The sequence below is a fragment of the Phymastichus coffea genome, unplaced genomic scaffold (assembly GCF_024137745.1).
Source record: "Phymastichus coffea isolate CEN01 unplaced genomic scaffold, Cenicafe_Pcof_1.1 PCOF00056, whole genome shotgun sequence".
Taxonomy (NCBI): domain Eukaryota; kingdom Metazoa; phylum Arthropoda; class Insecta; order Hymenoptera; family Eulophidae; genus Phymastichus; species Phymastichus coffea.
The window spans coordinates 29,607-45,839 of record NW_026706867.1 but is presented as its reverse complement, the minus strand read 5'-3'; the positions used below and the strand labels follow the sequence as shown (position 1 = coordinate 45,839).

General features: G+C 33.3%; 2 protein-coding genes across 6 annotated transcripts; one reads left to right on the top strand and one right to left on the bottom strand.

Annotated features, from left to right (window-relative positions):
• The first annotated feature begins 601 nt into the window (after window positions 1–601).
• On the top strand, window positions 602–5,256 carry LOC131666112 (solute carrier organic anion transporter family member 2A1-like). The gene is made up of 10 exons (XM_058938505.1): window positions 602–711; window positions 1,480–1,743; window positions 1,843–2,058; window positions 2,213–2,471; window positions 2,535–2,676; window positions 2,770–3,058; window positions 3,143–3,335; window positions 3,427–3,682; window positions 3,749–4,190; window positions 4,271–5,256. The coding sequence occupies exons 2-10, from the start codon at window positions 1,485–1,487 to the stop codon at window positions 5,254–5,256; spliced, it is 3,042 nt and encodes a 1,013-aa protein (XP_058794488.1). The 5' UTR covers window positions 602–711; window positions 1,480–1,484.
• A 252-nt stretch (window positions 5,257–5,508) lies between these two features.
• On the bottom strand, window positions 5,509–12,945 carry LOC131666090 (solute carrier organic anion transporter family member 74D). 5 transcript variants are annotated; one of them, XM_058938460.1, is made up of 10 exons: window positions 10,753–11,538; window positions 10,284–10,403; window positions 9,810–10,150; window positions 9,382–9,491; window positions 8,191–8,338; window positions 7,887–8,103; window positions 6,607–7,276; window positions 6,118–6,496; window positions 5,948–6,049; window positions 5,509–5,864 (listed from the first exon to the last, which is right to left on the bottom strand). In XM_058938460.1, exons 3-10 carry the CDS (start codon window positions 10,144–10,146, stop codon window positions 5,746–5,748), a joined length of 2,082 nt encoding a protein of 693 aa, XP_058794443.1. In that variant the 5' UTR covers window positions 10,147–10,150; window positions 10,284–10,403; window positions 10,753–11,538; the 3' UTR covers window positions 5,509–5,745. The 5 variants fall into 5 exon arrangements, with proteins under 5 accessions (XP_058794443.1, XP_058794439.1, XP_058794442.1 ...); XM_058938456.1 differs by having other exon boundaries at window positions 7,887–8,338; window positions 10,753–11,056; window positions 11,416–11,535; XM_058938459.1 differs by lacking the exon at window positions 10,753–11,538 and adding an exon at window positions 12,811–12,945 and having other exon boundaries at window positions 7,887–8,338.
• Window positions 12,946–16,233: the final 3,288 nt, after the last annotated feature.

The following is a 16,233-nucleotide window of genomic DNA, read 5'->3' as shown; positions in this document are numbered from 1 at the left end:
AAAAACATTTACAACGTGCTTCATATGCAATTTAAATTTATCGACGAACAGCGATTAGTTTTTCTGATCTCTTATGAACTGACATTGCGTTCGGTACATGCTATATGTGAGAGTCCTACCTGCACTTACAATTTCGTTTGCCAGGACCAGTTTTTTAAGTATATACATAAAGTAATAATTTATACGTAGTACCGTGGTGTCTCACAATATTAAACGGTGTGCTGCTATGCATGTAAAGTAGCTGGAATACAAGCTAATACAGTATATAATTCATTATTAATAACGTTCTCATCAACATTTTCTCTCGTATTAACATTCACAGGAATATGCCAGTACATATGTAGAAATGGTGTCTCTTCGCAATTACGTCACAAAGGTATGTTGCCCTCGATTCACTCAAGCACAGGTGATTGCAGCGCCACACGCACATCTAGGCGCGTCTCTCTCTCTCTCTCTCTCTCTCTCTCTCTCTTCGTTATCAGAACTCGCGAGATATATCGGAGTCCGTGCGCGTTGTTATCTCGAGATAACGAGCGGCGCGTTGGTTGCCGACTATGGTCGGGCGTGGAGTTAGGTGCCGATGGCCTTTTTCAACAGTATAGTTTACCTTTACTACCAACTACAATATGTAAGTGGTTGTTAGAGCTTTTTATATTGTTATTGAAAAGTAAGTGCAATACCTATACATCGGATACAATAAGCATTAAAGAGGTGAGTAATTGTTCATTATGTTTTATGTGATATCAAAGGTTGCTTTATTAATGGATTTACAGTGTATTGATTAACTAAATTGATTGTTCCCCAAAATACAAACACTAATGTTCAATAATACTGGCCACCGCTCCAATTACTCTTACATATTTTATTTAACCAACAGGCAATAATACACCACATCGTCGAGAGTGTTAACGATTAAATCTTTACGATAACGAGTAATAAGTAATGCGTGCTTTCATTGATCGCCATGACGATCATTGTACGCATTTTTATCGCTGTGGATTTGCGAACAAAAATAGAGCAAAATCCGATGCCGCGCGTTCATGTACACCGGCGGTAAGGTGCAATCCAGCGTAACGCACAATGAGTCACAAACCGACAGATAGATAATACACAATTGGAAGATTCTTAGCAGTGTTTTTGAGTCATTCTATATAGAGATTGCGTTTTCTTTTTTTCGTTTTTGTGCGTGTGCCTGTAAAACTAGTACGATGACCTGTTTTTTGTCATTGTTGCGTGATAAACGATGGCTCAGATATCTTGCTTTCACTTCCGTGATTATGAAAAACTTTAGAGCAGTCTATTCAAAGTTTACGTGCGATTTGTTCAACTTGTCTTATTTGAAACATACCTTTATTATTTTTAAATATATCACGAATTTTTTATTTTTATTATTTTATATTCTATATAGCTTTAATATAATATTGTGATATTCTGCATAGTAGAATAAAGTGACGCATAATTCGTATTGGTCTTTTATAGAAAAAATGACGCTGAGACCGCAAGAAGTTGTACGTACAGAAGTGGAAGGTGAATTGTCAGGGCCAGCAAATTCTCTTACGCCCGAATCAATAGACTGCGGCTGCGGTGGTTATAAATTACCTCAACTAGCGAAATTCGCAACGCGAAGAGTTTTCCTTAGTTTATTATGTACCATTGGTTTTCTGCAAGCTACATCACAAGCCTATCTTTATGTCGTCAGCTCCAGCATTGCTAGGAGATTCTTAATTGATCCATATTTAATGGGTTAGTACATTGATAAGATATGTGTTTTACGACTGACGACATTTCAATGAACAGTTTTAAGTTAATCATATAACCGTCATTTAATTTTTCAAATTCTAGAATGGATTTTGTACCTTTCGGAAATAGTTCCGCTCATCATCGGACTCGCTGTGGCTTACTGGGGAGATAAAATTCACAGAGCATCATGGTTGGGTGGTCTAACACTCATCCAATGCGCTGCACTTCTTTCGCTCATTATTCCTCATATATCGCACTCATCGGTCAAAGTCATCGAAGACACTACCAATGTCACTCATATGCCAACAGTGTATTCAGGTAAACTGAGTTTGTAAACGAATATAATTTTGGTATAATAGAGAAATTTTAAAGTTATGTAGCTTTGACTACACGATAACAACAAACATAATTATTGAATTCAGATAATGGCTCATATTCTTACTTAATTATGTTTATTGTTTTTATGTTACAGAAGAGAGTCCAGATCTTTGCATGAAAATGTTCGACAAACTCCTTACCATAAAAAATGCACCTCTCTACACAACAATTTCCATCTTAGTCATCGTACAAATAATTACGGGAATAGCTAATGTCGCTTACTATGCTTTAGGTATATCGTATCTTGATGACAATTCTAAAAAAGAGCAGATAGCTGTTTATCTTGGTTTCATATTAGGCATCAGGATTTTAGGAAGTATATTAGGATATATGGTCGGCTGGGGATTCTTACGGTAAATTATTTTTAACAAATTCTGAATAATCGGATTTTTAACATTTACTTTTTATATCCGTAGAATAGATGCAAACAGTCTTCATTTAATAACGTCATATAGAAGTCAAATAGGCGCTTGGTGGCTTGGATGGCCAATTTTTGCATTTTTGCTAATGTTACCAGCTGTACCTATGGCTATTTTTCCAAGAAAACTACCATCTGAGGTTTATAAAAATTTTATAAATTTATTAAAAATTTTCATCAATAATAAAACTTTATAAACCATTATATGACCAGAATGTTTTTATATTTTTCAGTTGGTTGAAGAAACTGCAGCGTCAATTTTAGATCAGTCCGGTACACTGAGACGCTCACAAAGATTAACAGTGAAGAAAGTTGGAAGTCCAGAATTCCTACCATCAATGATTCGATTGCTCACAAATAAAATTCTGATCTTCAATATTCTCGCAGTAGTATTTTTTGTAACGGCATTGGTTAATTTTATGGTAAACGAGAATATTTACCTTGAATCACGATTTTATGCTCCTCGACCAAATGGAATATTAATGGGGTTTGAAGATCCTTTACTTTCACGCACTCTTACAAGTAAGCGTAGTTTCAAATAAATTTCATCGATGAATATATCATATATGCTACATTTGAATCTTAATGATACATAATATTATATAGCGATATTGAAGCCATTCATAGTTGGATTATCTGTAATAATTGCTGGTTTAGTAATTGCTCGTGTTAAACCAAATGTGAGAACATTAATCGTCTACGATTTTATTATATTGGGTATTTCAGCTTTAGTTATATTTTCTCTTGCTTTTAATAATTGCGAAAAACCACCAATTGTTGGTTATAAAGTAAGAGGATCGTAAGTATTATTTTTTAAGTTTTGAATAAATGTAATAAAATATAAGAGAAATGTCAATATAGAAATATATTTATGATTTATGACATTCTAGATTGTCACTTCCAGAGTACTGTAATAGAGATTGTCGATGTTCTCAGGATGCCGACTTCCGACCAATTTGCGATAAAATAGGTAGTAATACTTACTATAGCCCTTGCCACGCTGGATGTACAACTGTAACATACGGTGACAATAAAATGTACGGCAATTGTTCATGTATTCAAGAGAAGACAGGGTTGATAGATGGCGAGGCACACGACGGACCATGTGGGTCTAATTCATGTCAAATGGGATGGATTGTATATGAAGTTTGTAACTTTTTTTTAGCAGTAATGATGTTTATTAGGAAAAAATAATTGTCAATATATTTTCAGCTTTTTACTGTAATTATTTACGCCACAGCTTCATCCACAATAATTGGTGATCTACTAATAAGTTTAAGAAGTATTAATCCACAAGATAAAGCACTTACAATAGGATACGGTTTAATGTTCTTAGGTTTATTTGCCTATATTCTCGGTAAAATTTCTTATGACGAATTAGCTAAGACAGCTTGCGTGCATTGGGGAATCGGCAATAGCGTCTGTCATTTACATTCGTCGAGCCTAGGATATTATTTATGCTTCTTAACAGCTGGTCTTATTGTTATCAGTGCTTTATTAAAAATTGGAGTATGGTTTTTCTGCAGAGACCTTGAAATTTACGATCTTATCGTAGTAGAGGAACAACAACTACAAGAAATGAAGGAAATGTCACAAACTCAACAACCGCTTTTACAATCCAAACCTGACGAGCCTATGGAAGCGCAATCAATAGGTCAATTGAAAACCACATATTACTTGTCTATATAGACAGTGGATATTTCTGCTAATAATAATTTTATTTAAATATTTTAGAAACTGTCGACAGTCACATTGAACCAATGGTAATTATAGAACACAAAAAACAAAGCAGAGAAAACGGTCCAATTACTGATGCGGTTGAAGGAGAAACATCAGAATCAAAATTGCAATATGGACCCATTGGACCAGGTCTTCGAAGAGTTACTGAAAATCAACCTCATAATATTAATGCCGATACTGATGATGATTTGGATAGTTCCGATGGAAGCCAAAATGCAACAAAAATCTCCACTGATCAAGTGTCTTATAAGCCACTACAAGTAGATTCAGATTCAGAATGCGAATTAAATGAATCTGCAAGAAAACGTATCCCAAGCATCGAGGCCAGTAGAGCAGCGTTTCTTGGATTAACATCTCCTCAAGAAATATATCCACCATTTTCAAACATGCGTTTCCCAAATCCAGCTAATTACGAGGATCTACGAGCTGAAAGAATATCAAGAAATAACAGTCCAAATCCTGCTGCTGATGGTTCTGTTAAAACTAACAGCTTAGAGTTTACAAGAAAACCTAAAGAGAATAAAGACAAGTCCTTATCAGCATCTAGAGGAGACTTTAATGAAGTAGGGATTCCTTTAGTAGAATCCTACGAAAGTACTGTTAAGGGTTCAACCAGCTCACTTCGATCGCCTACAATAATGATGGCTATCCAACATCTCGATAGAAATTCAAGTCGTGAGTTACTTGAACAAACTCGTTTTGTATATCAACCCAAAATACAAAGTAACTCCGAAGAAGATGAAGAAAATCACAAATTTCGATTGGAAAAACTAATGCAATCTATGAATTATTCACCCGACGGTCTTAGACCACCATCTAGAGACCAGGCTTCATCAGGATTTGGAAGTCTCCAAGATATGCGAGAAAGAATGCAATCACACGGAGAAGACTCAAGAGACAGTTTAAGTTCAAAATCGTCACTATCGAGTCAATCATTATCACCGAAGAAGAAAGGCGGTCCTCTTTGTACAGACCTATGAATTTAAAAATATACTGCCTAATTTAAAAATATACTTCTAGTATACTGCCAAATATATCATGTCATTCATTAAGAGCTTTGGAAAATAATTATTATATAAAATGTCATCCATTACATTTTTTAAAATTAAGTGATAAAACGTTAATAGTACAATAAGGTGTAGTACATGTAGTTACATTAATGTGCCTCTTTTAACACTTTTATATATTTATATTTTATCCAAATAAATTTTTCGTATTCATACACCTTATCATCCGTTATAAACTCATTTATTTTTAAATTAAATAACATTCAGTGACATTTTTCACCAATCTTTTATAAACGTTTTTTAAATTCGGTATAAAATTCAGTAAAAAATAGTAATAATAATTTTTAATTGGTGACATCTTCCGGTGAAGTATCTGGAAATAAATTGTTTTCCTGCATTGATATTTCAGACTAGTAATGATTTTATAACATTGATTGTCCAATAACAAAATTATATTTTTTTTCACGTATTACTAGGCTGTTCGTTAATATTTTCTAATTCAACTTCTTCATCAAATATTTTGACATCTTTTACGTAATACCACACACCGACATCAAACAGCGTACCCAATGTAACGAAGCCTTGAATACAAATTATTATCACCATTCAAGATTTTATCCAATAATCAATATGCATTAATCTTTTACAAAACAGAAATACTTACTTGCTGCTGTAAAATTTAAAAGGTAACGCAGTGTTTCTCCGTTGTACAACCAACAATTCCCGGTGCCAGTACACGTTTTACCCCATACAAGACAAGTTTTATCTATAAAAGTGAGAAGATTTATGGTAGTCATTTATGATTGATAATACACAAATCTGAATTCCACTAACCGAGTATGAATCCAAAAAGAATGGGTGATGGTATGAATGCAAAAAGACTCATAATTGTTAAACTGAAACCCATTGCAACCGTCTTGTCTTTATCTTCTACACATCTTACAGAGACAAGAAAATTTGATGCTCTTCCTGTAGCTCCACTAAATTTCAAAAGACAGACGACAGCTAAAAATATATAAAATTTATCCAGGCAGTCTATTTCGCAAGCTCCAGGAGTAGTAAAATTTAAAGAAGATGATGCTTGTAGATGATTTATAGTATCACTTGATGAAATTGTTAGGGTTTCATTTTGTGTAATTTGGTTAAAAATCTGAGGAAGACTAGGTTTGACACAACTACAATCCGAGTATATCTTTCTCCCTCGACCATCGAACTAAAACAGAATCGATATTTTAGTTATATAAGTTTTCAAAAGACTCAAAAATATTCATGTTAACATCTAATAACTTTTCAGACTACGATATCGCAATTCAAATTTTTTACCTTGACAGTTTTACATCCAGCATGACATGCTGATATGAAAGTGTATCTATCCGTTGAGCAGACAGGATTGTAGGTAACATAGTCGCAATGACACTGTTCATTACAAGGTAAAAAAGTCTTCAAAGCTCCACTACTATCGACTGCAATTTGATTGTCGTTAGCAGGACAACCCAGAAAGGCATACGAGATCATACCAAAAATTGATATTGCACCAACCGCCACATTCCATGCAGCAAGATATCTAGCCTTCGGCTTATATTTGGAGATAATCAATCCTGACAGAAGAATGCCAAAAGCACTGAAGACAAGACCAACTGTACCAGTGATGAGAGATGATGCAGAAGCAGATTGTTTATACTGAGTCTCAATATACTTGGGCATAAAAATCCAATATGGCATGTAACCCATAAAGTAGAACACAGCAGCCAAGTTATTGCACATGAGAGTTGTATTTGTTAACAATCGTTTGAATGTTCGTATCATATCGTTCAAAGATGCAGGAAGCTCTTGCTCTTGTTGTTTGTCTGTAAAACTAGCCGCTGATTTATTTCGTAATATCTTACGAGCTGCAGCACGAGGTAAAGTTTTTGGAAACAAGGCCAAGATGCTAGCAAAGATGAATAAAAGAATTGCTAGGATTATCCAGCCAAGCCACCATGCTCCTAGCCACCTTTTGTAAAAGTAAAATTTATTGGTTAATTTTGTATGATAAAATCATTTTTTGAAATATACCGCTCGTATAGCATTGAATCATCGTGTCTAATATGATATTATTTATCTGCCATTCGTAAATTTAATCGATGTTATGTCTAGTTTATTATTTTTAGTCTGATTTGAACTTATCATATACTTTTTTATTGTATATATTACTCTTATCTGGACAGTGACTCTAGCCATAGTTTGAATTTTTATTTTAAATAAACATTTATATGTTTGGTATTGTGAGTGTTACCTTTATAGATTTTTAAACATATACCATGAACCATATATCCTAATTAAAATAAAAATAAAAATTGCAAAATAGCGAGTAAAATTATAAATGTATAATATAATATAATTTAATAAAATTTTATTTGTAGAACACGTATAGAACGTAGCTACGATGATTCGATGATTTGAAGTGACACTAAAAAATCGAAACAAATAAATTTATCATTTGCTACCCAGTGCTGCCATTGATATTGCGGCTGATAACAAAGACGCCAGATTATTGCAATTGGTTCCGCATATCTAGCACATTTAGTTTTAAAAAATACTGAACAAACACATGAGTCACTCACCTCGGATCTTGCATAGTAATAGTCGGTGTAAGAGTAGGACTGATATAAAATTTTAGCGCAAAAGATGCTAGTCCATATCCAATTGCTGGACCTAACATCCTCAAAAAATAAGAAAAACTAATGAGAGCTGGCGTCTTAGATTTCTGTATGTTATCGTCCATATAAGAGACCCCAAGAGTATAATATAAAGATCCACCGATGCCCGAGACAAGTTGAGCTATAAAAAGTAACGCCTGAGGTGCAAAGTTGCCTTCCTCTTCTTCGCAGTACTGGTCATTTGTACGATTTAGACAAAGAAATTTACGTTGCTTTTCTGGCAATTCGTCAATCGTCAAGTCTGATAGGTTTGATGTTTGAAGTTTTGGGCCGTACTCCTTGGTTAAAACAAGGGCGTCTTCACCTGGTCCGTATAAAAAGTGTGGTAGCATGGTCAAGCAACAAAACAACACCACCTAGAATATCCATCAAATTAAAGCGTTTAAGTTTGTTTTGATATATATCGTAATTAGTTACTTATAATCTAGTAGCAGAGAGGTCTTTTAGTGAACGGAGTAGTTTTTGCTCTGTAACCGAAATAGAGCACCGTAGGTGCGTTTTTAAGATTAGTTTTTAACATTAGTAAAATAATTTATATACTAACTGACAGCTACCGTTGTGCAGCAATAAGCGATATTATTTAAAAATTTTCGATTTATTGGTTTATTGAGATCTTTCGCATTAATGCCTTGTTTTGTTGTTTTATAAAAAACAAGGCGTTAGACACGCATTAATAAAGTAACCTTTGTTGTTTTATACGCAGGGAAGACTAATATTGAAAACTCTTTATCAGTTATTAATAATGATAGAATTTGATACGAAGAAAAATTTCAGACGTTTGACGCAGGTACTCGTAACTCCGATATTTAATAAAAATCCAGTATCTCTTTCTAAAAAGAAGCTTATACTTAAGCGATTCTGACACATAGAAGCAGTAATGTGGCAAATACTACTAATCGATAAGAGACCAAGATCTTTGATGGCATTATCACCTACGCAAGTTTTTGTTAAGAGACGGTGATCGTAACTCGAGCACCTCGACGAAGGTGTCTTACATGCTCTGCTTAGGCTTACATGATATGTGTATGACATGCATGAGCTAATGGTAAGTAGACGTCAATGAAATTCTATGTAATCGTTTTTTAACTCTATATATGCAGACTCCATGATTCAATTAAAAACAAAATTTTTAATTTGATATCCTATACATTAGGCAGAACCTAGTACGTAGACTGTTATTAAGTATATAAATCTTCGTACTGCTATAAGTTCATTGCTTAATTGTAAGTGAAAAGTTTTTTTTTATACTTAACTGTTTGCCTATAAGTACTTTTTTATTTATAACAACTTTTGATTACCTACATCAAAAGTCCAATGAATGTATATCCTGCGATGACTTTTTAATGTTGATTTTTTCTTATTGTTGAAAATACAGAGACGTTAGTTTAATAAATCTTACCGTGTAAATACCAAAAGCGATCCATCTAGGCCTGTGACCTTTGCCTGCGTAATATGAGAGCACCACTGACACAAGTAACTGCGATATGTCGTTTCCTACTGTTATGAAGCCTGTCGAACAAAACATGATTTAGTTCTTATTTTATTCACCTTCACGTCTATGAAAGGAGTAATTGATAATTATGACCTGACCTATTGCCACAGTAACAAGTGCGTCCTATTTGTAATGACACGCAATTTGGATAAAGTTATAAATAGAATTCTTTTTGAGCTGTTTTCGTAATTGTTATTAAGATAATCTTTCATTAGCAATTAATTGTTGAAAATAAATAGAAGTAAAAACTTGTCTTTCATCTTTAATAAATTCAAATCCATAAGACTTAAGAAAAAATTTAAAATTTATAAAAGCCGATCAATTTTTCAACTTACCTGTTGTTTTTGATGGGATTTTGAACCTTTTTTCAATGGTAGTAATCGTGCCATTAAAGTAGGCATAACTTGCAGAGAAAATACACCCAAGGACTCCATATAGAAACACATAGACTTTTTTGTTGGCAAACCTTTGAAGAAGGGGACCGCGGAAACACCAAATCCCGCAAGATATTTCTTCGGTAATTGGTAATTGTCGAAATACATCGTCAACGACGCTTGTTGGAGGCTTAGGACTTGGAAGTGGAGTCACTGGCGTTGTGGAAATATTCAATAGTCTTTTCGTTTCTGGGCCATTTTCATGGTTCAATACTTTATTTTCATTTAAGTTCTTCATTTTTCTGAATAAATTGAACAATTCAAAATTGGTATGATATTTAAAAAATAAATAAAAGAATGCGTTTGAAAATATAACCGAATCAATATTAGATAAATAAATATTTGAAGTACATAAATAATTATGATTTATTTTACCTAAATTAATATTCGCCAAATAGTCCTTGCAAATGTATGGTCGACTACGGACTCTCAGCTGGTATCTGGTGCCGGCATCGTATGGCCGCTTATGCATCGGCACCTCCTTTATCAAAGCGTCTACAACGACAAAGCGTGAAATGAGTAAACGAATTTTCGACGATTCATTAGGGAATATGAATAAGCAACGCGAAATGGACGTTGTAGCAAAGTTTTATACGTAAATGTCGCTCTTGTTGAGTCCTTATCTGATATTTATTAATATTGATTAACATTGAATGATTTTACGATTAAAGTAAAATGAATAGTTTTTACGAATAATAAGTTTACTGATAAATAAAGATATACTTTTGAGATCAAAAATATTTTCCATGATACGATAATTATAAAATAAAATTTATTCGAATTTTCAAATAAATCGTGAAATTGGCTGACATAATATGAATAAGAACTGAATAAGAAACATTACCTGTGACCGAATTCACTAATTGCTACTTGACCGACTCACTCGTATTAAAGCACTTTTTGACTTGGCGAAAGATGAAATCTTTTCTCATTTATATTCTTCCGCAAGACGCGTATCCTATTAGCAGTTGAATTTACAAATCCGGCATATTCAAATTGATTATTCACTTGAAAAAGTCGAATGCACAAAAGATTGCACTGAGGGCATATAAAGGATCACTAATGAAAAGCACTAGTTCAGTGCAATGCTGTATGCTTCTGACGTGATCGTACTGCACGCGACCACTGAGCTTTTACACACATGAACGCTGAAATACGACTTTGTTTTTATTGCAATCTGATTTCACGTCGCTTTTTTTACTTCATTCGATTTCTTTAATAACTTCTACATGATGTCTTTTCTTTGCGTTAATAAAATATAATGATTAACATGTTAAGCTGATCGGAAGTGTTTTGTAAATTAAAAAAATTTCATTCGAAAACTGATAAGTCATTTGTCATTTAAAATATTGCACAAATTATATTGAAATTAATTATTATGCAAAACAATTTTATTGCACATTAAGAAACACAAATATCAACCGAATATCCGCAAGAGTCTATCAACCAATGAGAAAAAATTCAGGAAAAAGTTGTTCAACAGAGTTCAGATACAAAAAGCTCGCACCTCGTGTCCAATGACGGATTTATAGTTCCCTCACATAAGCCACGCGCTAGCAGTCTTTATGGCCATGCCGAAGAGCGGAAGACTGTATGTATGTTTGTTTAACGTAGATGATCCGAAAACACAGCCCGCACTACGTCTACTGAATGTCCGCCAAGAATCGCGCGCTTTCAAGAATCCCTCTCCTTCTTAGCAAAGCGACTATGGACTTTTGCTCTTGGGCGCGCGCGATGTTGTGACGTCGATGGCGACTGATAATGCGTACGCGCGAGAGAGATGTCTTTTTATTGCTGTTTAACTAAAATGATTTGTTTGGTTTCATTCGTTGAATCTCTTCCAAATTCCGTTTGCGCGCAGGTGTGTTTACTAAGCTCGCGTGATTTTTAAAAGTGACGATTACAGTGTTTGGGTTTGCTGAATCGGTTTTCACGTAGATAATTTCAATGGCAGAAAAGACGGTGAAAAAATAATTTGCAGACAAGCCATGATAAGTTCCCAAGTGTGCAATTGAAGCGATGAAGAATTTGAAGCAACTGATTTTTCATTCGTTACTATCGGTACAGACATCCAATTAATATTGACTCTCGGTAATCTCCTATCGATAAGTCATACTCGTGAAATGTGTATATTCACTAATGATAAAAAAGTGATTTTTTATCGATAATATTTATTTTAATAAGAAGATAACTTGATGCGAATACTCACTGAAAAAAAACTTTCCAATTGCTAATAAACCAAACGATAATCCAGTGGCGCCATCGGATTTATATGTACCGATAAGAAAAATAAAGCGTCGGGAGTTCAACGATCATATAAGGTGAACCGGCGAGCTCGAGACTAACGCGTGCACTAATTGCAAGAATAGAACCCGCAATTTCAAGGGGTCCACTTTTTTTACATCTCTCGAGTCCATTGTAACTTAATGAGCACTAGTGTGCGTGCGACACTGCCTGTATACCTATATATAATCTAACCAAGAAACATGAATAAAACGCATTGTTACAGTTGTAGTTCATCCACCTCATGGAGCTCTCAAGACGATGTCAATTGTAGCTAGATTTTAGAACTACATGCTCCAGAAGACGAAGACATGACAGTTATTTTAATAGTGTAAAAGACAAGAAAAAATATATTATGCGAGATGTAAACTTAAAATTTATCTTTTTACGTGTCAGGTAAGTTTTAAAATACTTTTCTGAACTAAATATGATGTTTAGAATAAAAATGGATTTTACATTTGAGATAAGTTAGCAATCAATTTGTAACTAAGTCAAAGGTGATTTTATTCGTGAAAACATTCGGACGCCAGTTGTAATGATATCGGTATTTTTTTAAGTGTATGTTTGATATCTTGTAATATCAATGTGGTCTTATAATCAGATTAAATTTAAAGCTTACGTCCTTCTCTCGACCGATGCAGCGACGGAGACACCTGCCTCAACCGTTCTTGCATTGCTAATAGCGCTCTAAACGACCATTCGTTAATAGTCGTTAGTTAGTTAATTGCCAGAATTTTGTTAGCTGCAGACGAACTATCTCCTCTTGCCGCTTGTGGGAGACCTCCATCTAAATGAGATCAGTTGGTACACATAGCTATGTTCTCTCGATCGATACTTTGATATAGTTTATAATCAGTTGGTGTAATCTTTAAGTCAGCATTCCGCGTATTTCATCAATACAATGTATATAGATCTTATACTATCTATCCAAATTTCTTTTGTATACCATCAGTGTAATTTACCAAAAAAGTTTTATTCCGAAATCGTTTTATATTCACATTGCCTAGCTTCAAATTATTCTTATGTAGCGGTCAAGTGCATTAGCACTTCCGGCCTAGCGTCAAGTTCGTACTACCACTTATTAGCAATAATAAATTGTCTCAATCTACAAAGGAGTGCTAAATTTACGATGAAGAAGACATTGTAAGTCTCGAAGAGAGGAACCATCTTGTTTAAAATTTTTATTACTTACGCAAAAATTAACAAAAAAATCTAACAAAAAGAAAGAAAATAGTACTCACATAAGTCGAATTGCATCATTCATAAGAGTTTTACCTTATTGTAAAAAAATTAATCTTTTATTGACACTCGTGAATCGAAAATATTATTATTATTTGAAAAAATATGATTAGCTACTGAAAACGATTTGATTTCTTAGATTTACTTGTACTTTTTGGTCATATTTCTACCATGCGTTTTTCCTTTGAATATTGCAAGAAAAATGAAAAGACACTCGAACTAATATTCTGTATTAATTTGATCGTTCGCGCCTTAGGATAAACGATCATCACTATGAGAAGGTGCCTTAAAACATTATATACGCACACACGAGAGTACAGTAGGCAAATACACACTGAGTGAAATGCTGACCTCGTTTCGCTCGGTCGGCAACATCAGACATTGCGTCCATTACTCATTGTACTCCTTCGGTATATAATGCACTATTTTTATGGAAACGTGTGATATAAACTTTGACGTGTGTCGCATTGGTTCAAAAATCTAATCGTTGCATCTCGATTTATGACTTTCTATCATAGAGTATCGAACGACATCAGAACGGTAAATTAAAAAACCAAAGTGATTGTACCCTAATACAGTTTATTCACTCAGCCTTGCTTTACTTATAATATGGTTTCAAGTTTGAAATAGATAATTAAAAACAAATTGAGACGACAAATTTTTCTAAATTCAAGTGCCAACAAACTTAATATAAGTAACTATATATAAATACAGACGCAAAAAAATAAATTTAGAAAAGAGCTGACATATTTTGTTAAATTTGTTTATAGTATTAAGTGTCATATTTTTTTTCAATTCAATTTGTAATCTAAATAAAATTTGTTTAATTATGTAAATAAATTTTTTCAGTGCATTTAAATAATTCCAAGTATTCCAACTTTATATTATTGGTTGTATATTGTTATACCGCATTTATTCAAATGAAAATTCAATTTTTATCGATTTACATTCAACAATATCCAAATGTTATGTTTATATTTTTAAAATTAGCGATCAAGCCTTTCGGTATAGTGATATCTTATGACACCTAAATATTGCGTAGTAATATGCAATCTGCATACCTTATATATATATAGCTCACATATCTTTCTTTCGGTTCGTTTATTTATCTGCATTACGCAAAAAGTAAGAAAGCCCAAAAAAATAACAACTAATTTTCAAACTTATTCGTGATAACGTAAGAGATTATTGTGACAAAATGAAAATCACTTTCTAATGATGTTATTGATAATTTTAGTTTTATCTAATAAAGTATGTATAACAGCAGTATATTTTTCATAATATTTTTCTATCGAAACAACAATCAACAGTCGACATTGCAGGCGATCACTCAACTCGAAACATAACATTTAAAGAATGTATCATAAACAAAGGTTTCTGACGAAAGGCCTCTACGATAAGAAATAAAAGAAGAAACTCGGGTACGAGACTTAATATATCCACTGGCCACTTGGGTTCTAAATTGCTCGGGCCATTCAGTGTCGTGGATGATGCGTGCTTGACGGAGAGAGAATCAAGGCCGGACGAGTAAGATTAGGATCGTTAGACTGTCCACGTAGATTCATGCGCTTTTCTTTCGTGCTTGATGAAAAGCTCTAGCGCAAGAGATTCGCTTGGTATGTTGTACATATGTGATCATTCGTCACCATTAACTTCCAGATCTGTATACATTCACGGCAGCGTAGATGTATATATGCTGCTTAGAATCAACGTAAACTCGATTTGCTTAACATTTTTTCATCAGCAATAATTCAGTATTTTTTAGTTGATGAAAAATGTTGATCAAAAATTAACTTATGCATTTTCTTGAAATCACTTGCATTGAGTGAATAAGAATAACGTGATTACTTGAAAAAATTAACAAAATTACGACTTACACAGTATTGTAACTTTATACGTAGTTAAAAAATGCTTTGAATACAGACAAATTGAAAATGAAACATGAGAAATTCTCAAGCATAAAATTAAAATTTAATAACAGGTCGATTACATTGTTTTTAAATATATAACTTATAATTAAAGTTCTCGTGATTTTTTATTTTCTCGTTTTTCTTAATTAAATATAAATTATTTGAATAGTGTCATGATAGTCTATCAAGTATAACACCGAACGTACAAAACACTGAATTCCAACACAATTTTTCTAACAATAAGTACATTATAAATTATAAAATAATTTGCAATCAGTCATATTTAACCTACAATTCACATGTAAAAAAGTACTTGTAATGGGCTTATTGCTACTAAGGAGTGTTACGTTATTGTAAGGAACTAGTTAAATTAACTTCGTAGTATCTAAATTAACTCGTTGAATGCCGTTCATGCCCTAGCACGAAACTGCGAAGCCTGCAAAATGTTTCAAGATATAAGAAGCCTGGCTCATGGTTCAAATTTACTAATCACAAATCCTGCTATGAAAAAGCCCAGTACCATACGCATCAAAGCAAGTGGTTCTTGACAGAATTAAAAATTGTTAGTTATTATGATCATATGAAAAAACTGATATAAATTGAAATATAATGATGGTGCCACTGATTCAAGAAATCTTGAAGTAAACTTCTTAATATTTTGTAAGAAAACTCATGAATGGAATGGTACTTAGAACGTAAAAAATGCAATGAAAAGTATTTATCATTGACTGCTTATTCATTACTATTCGTTTAATCGTTGCTGAAAATTCTTTCAAACTTAGTTTATTTTCCCGATTGTTCTGATTTCATACTTTATTTTTTATCGACATTTCACTAACTTGCCTGGCGAAATTCTAAAAGTATTTTTCGTTGACTTGTATTTTTATAAACGT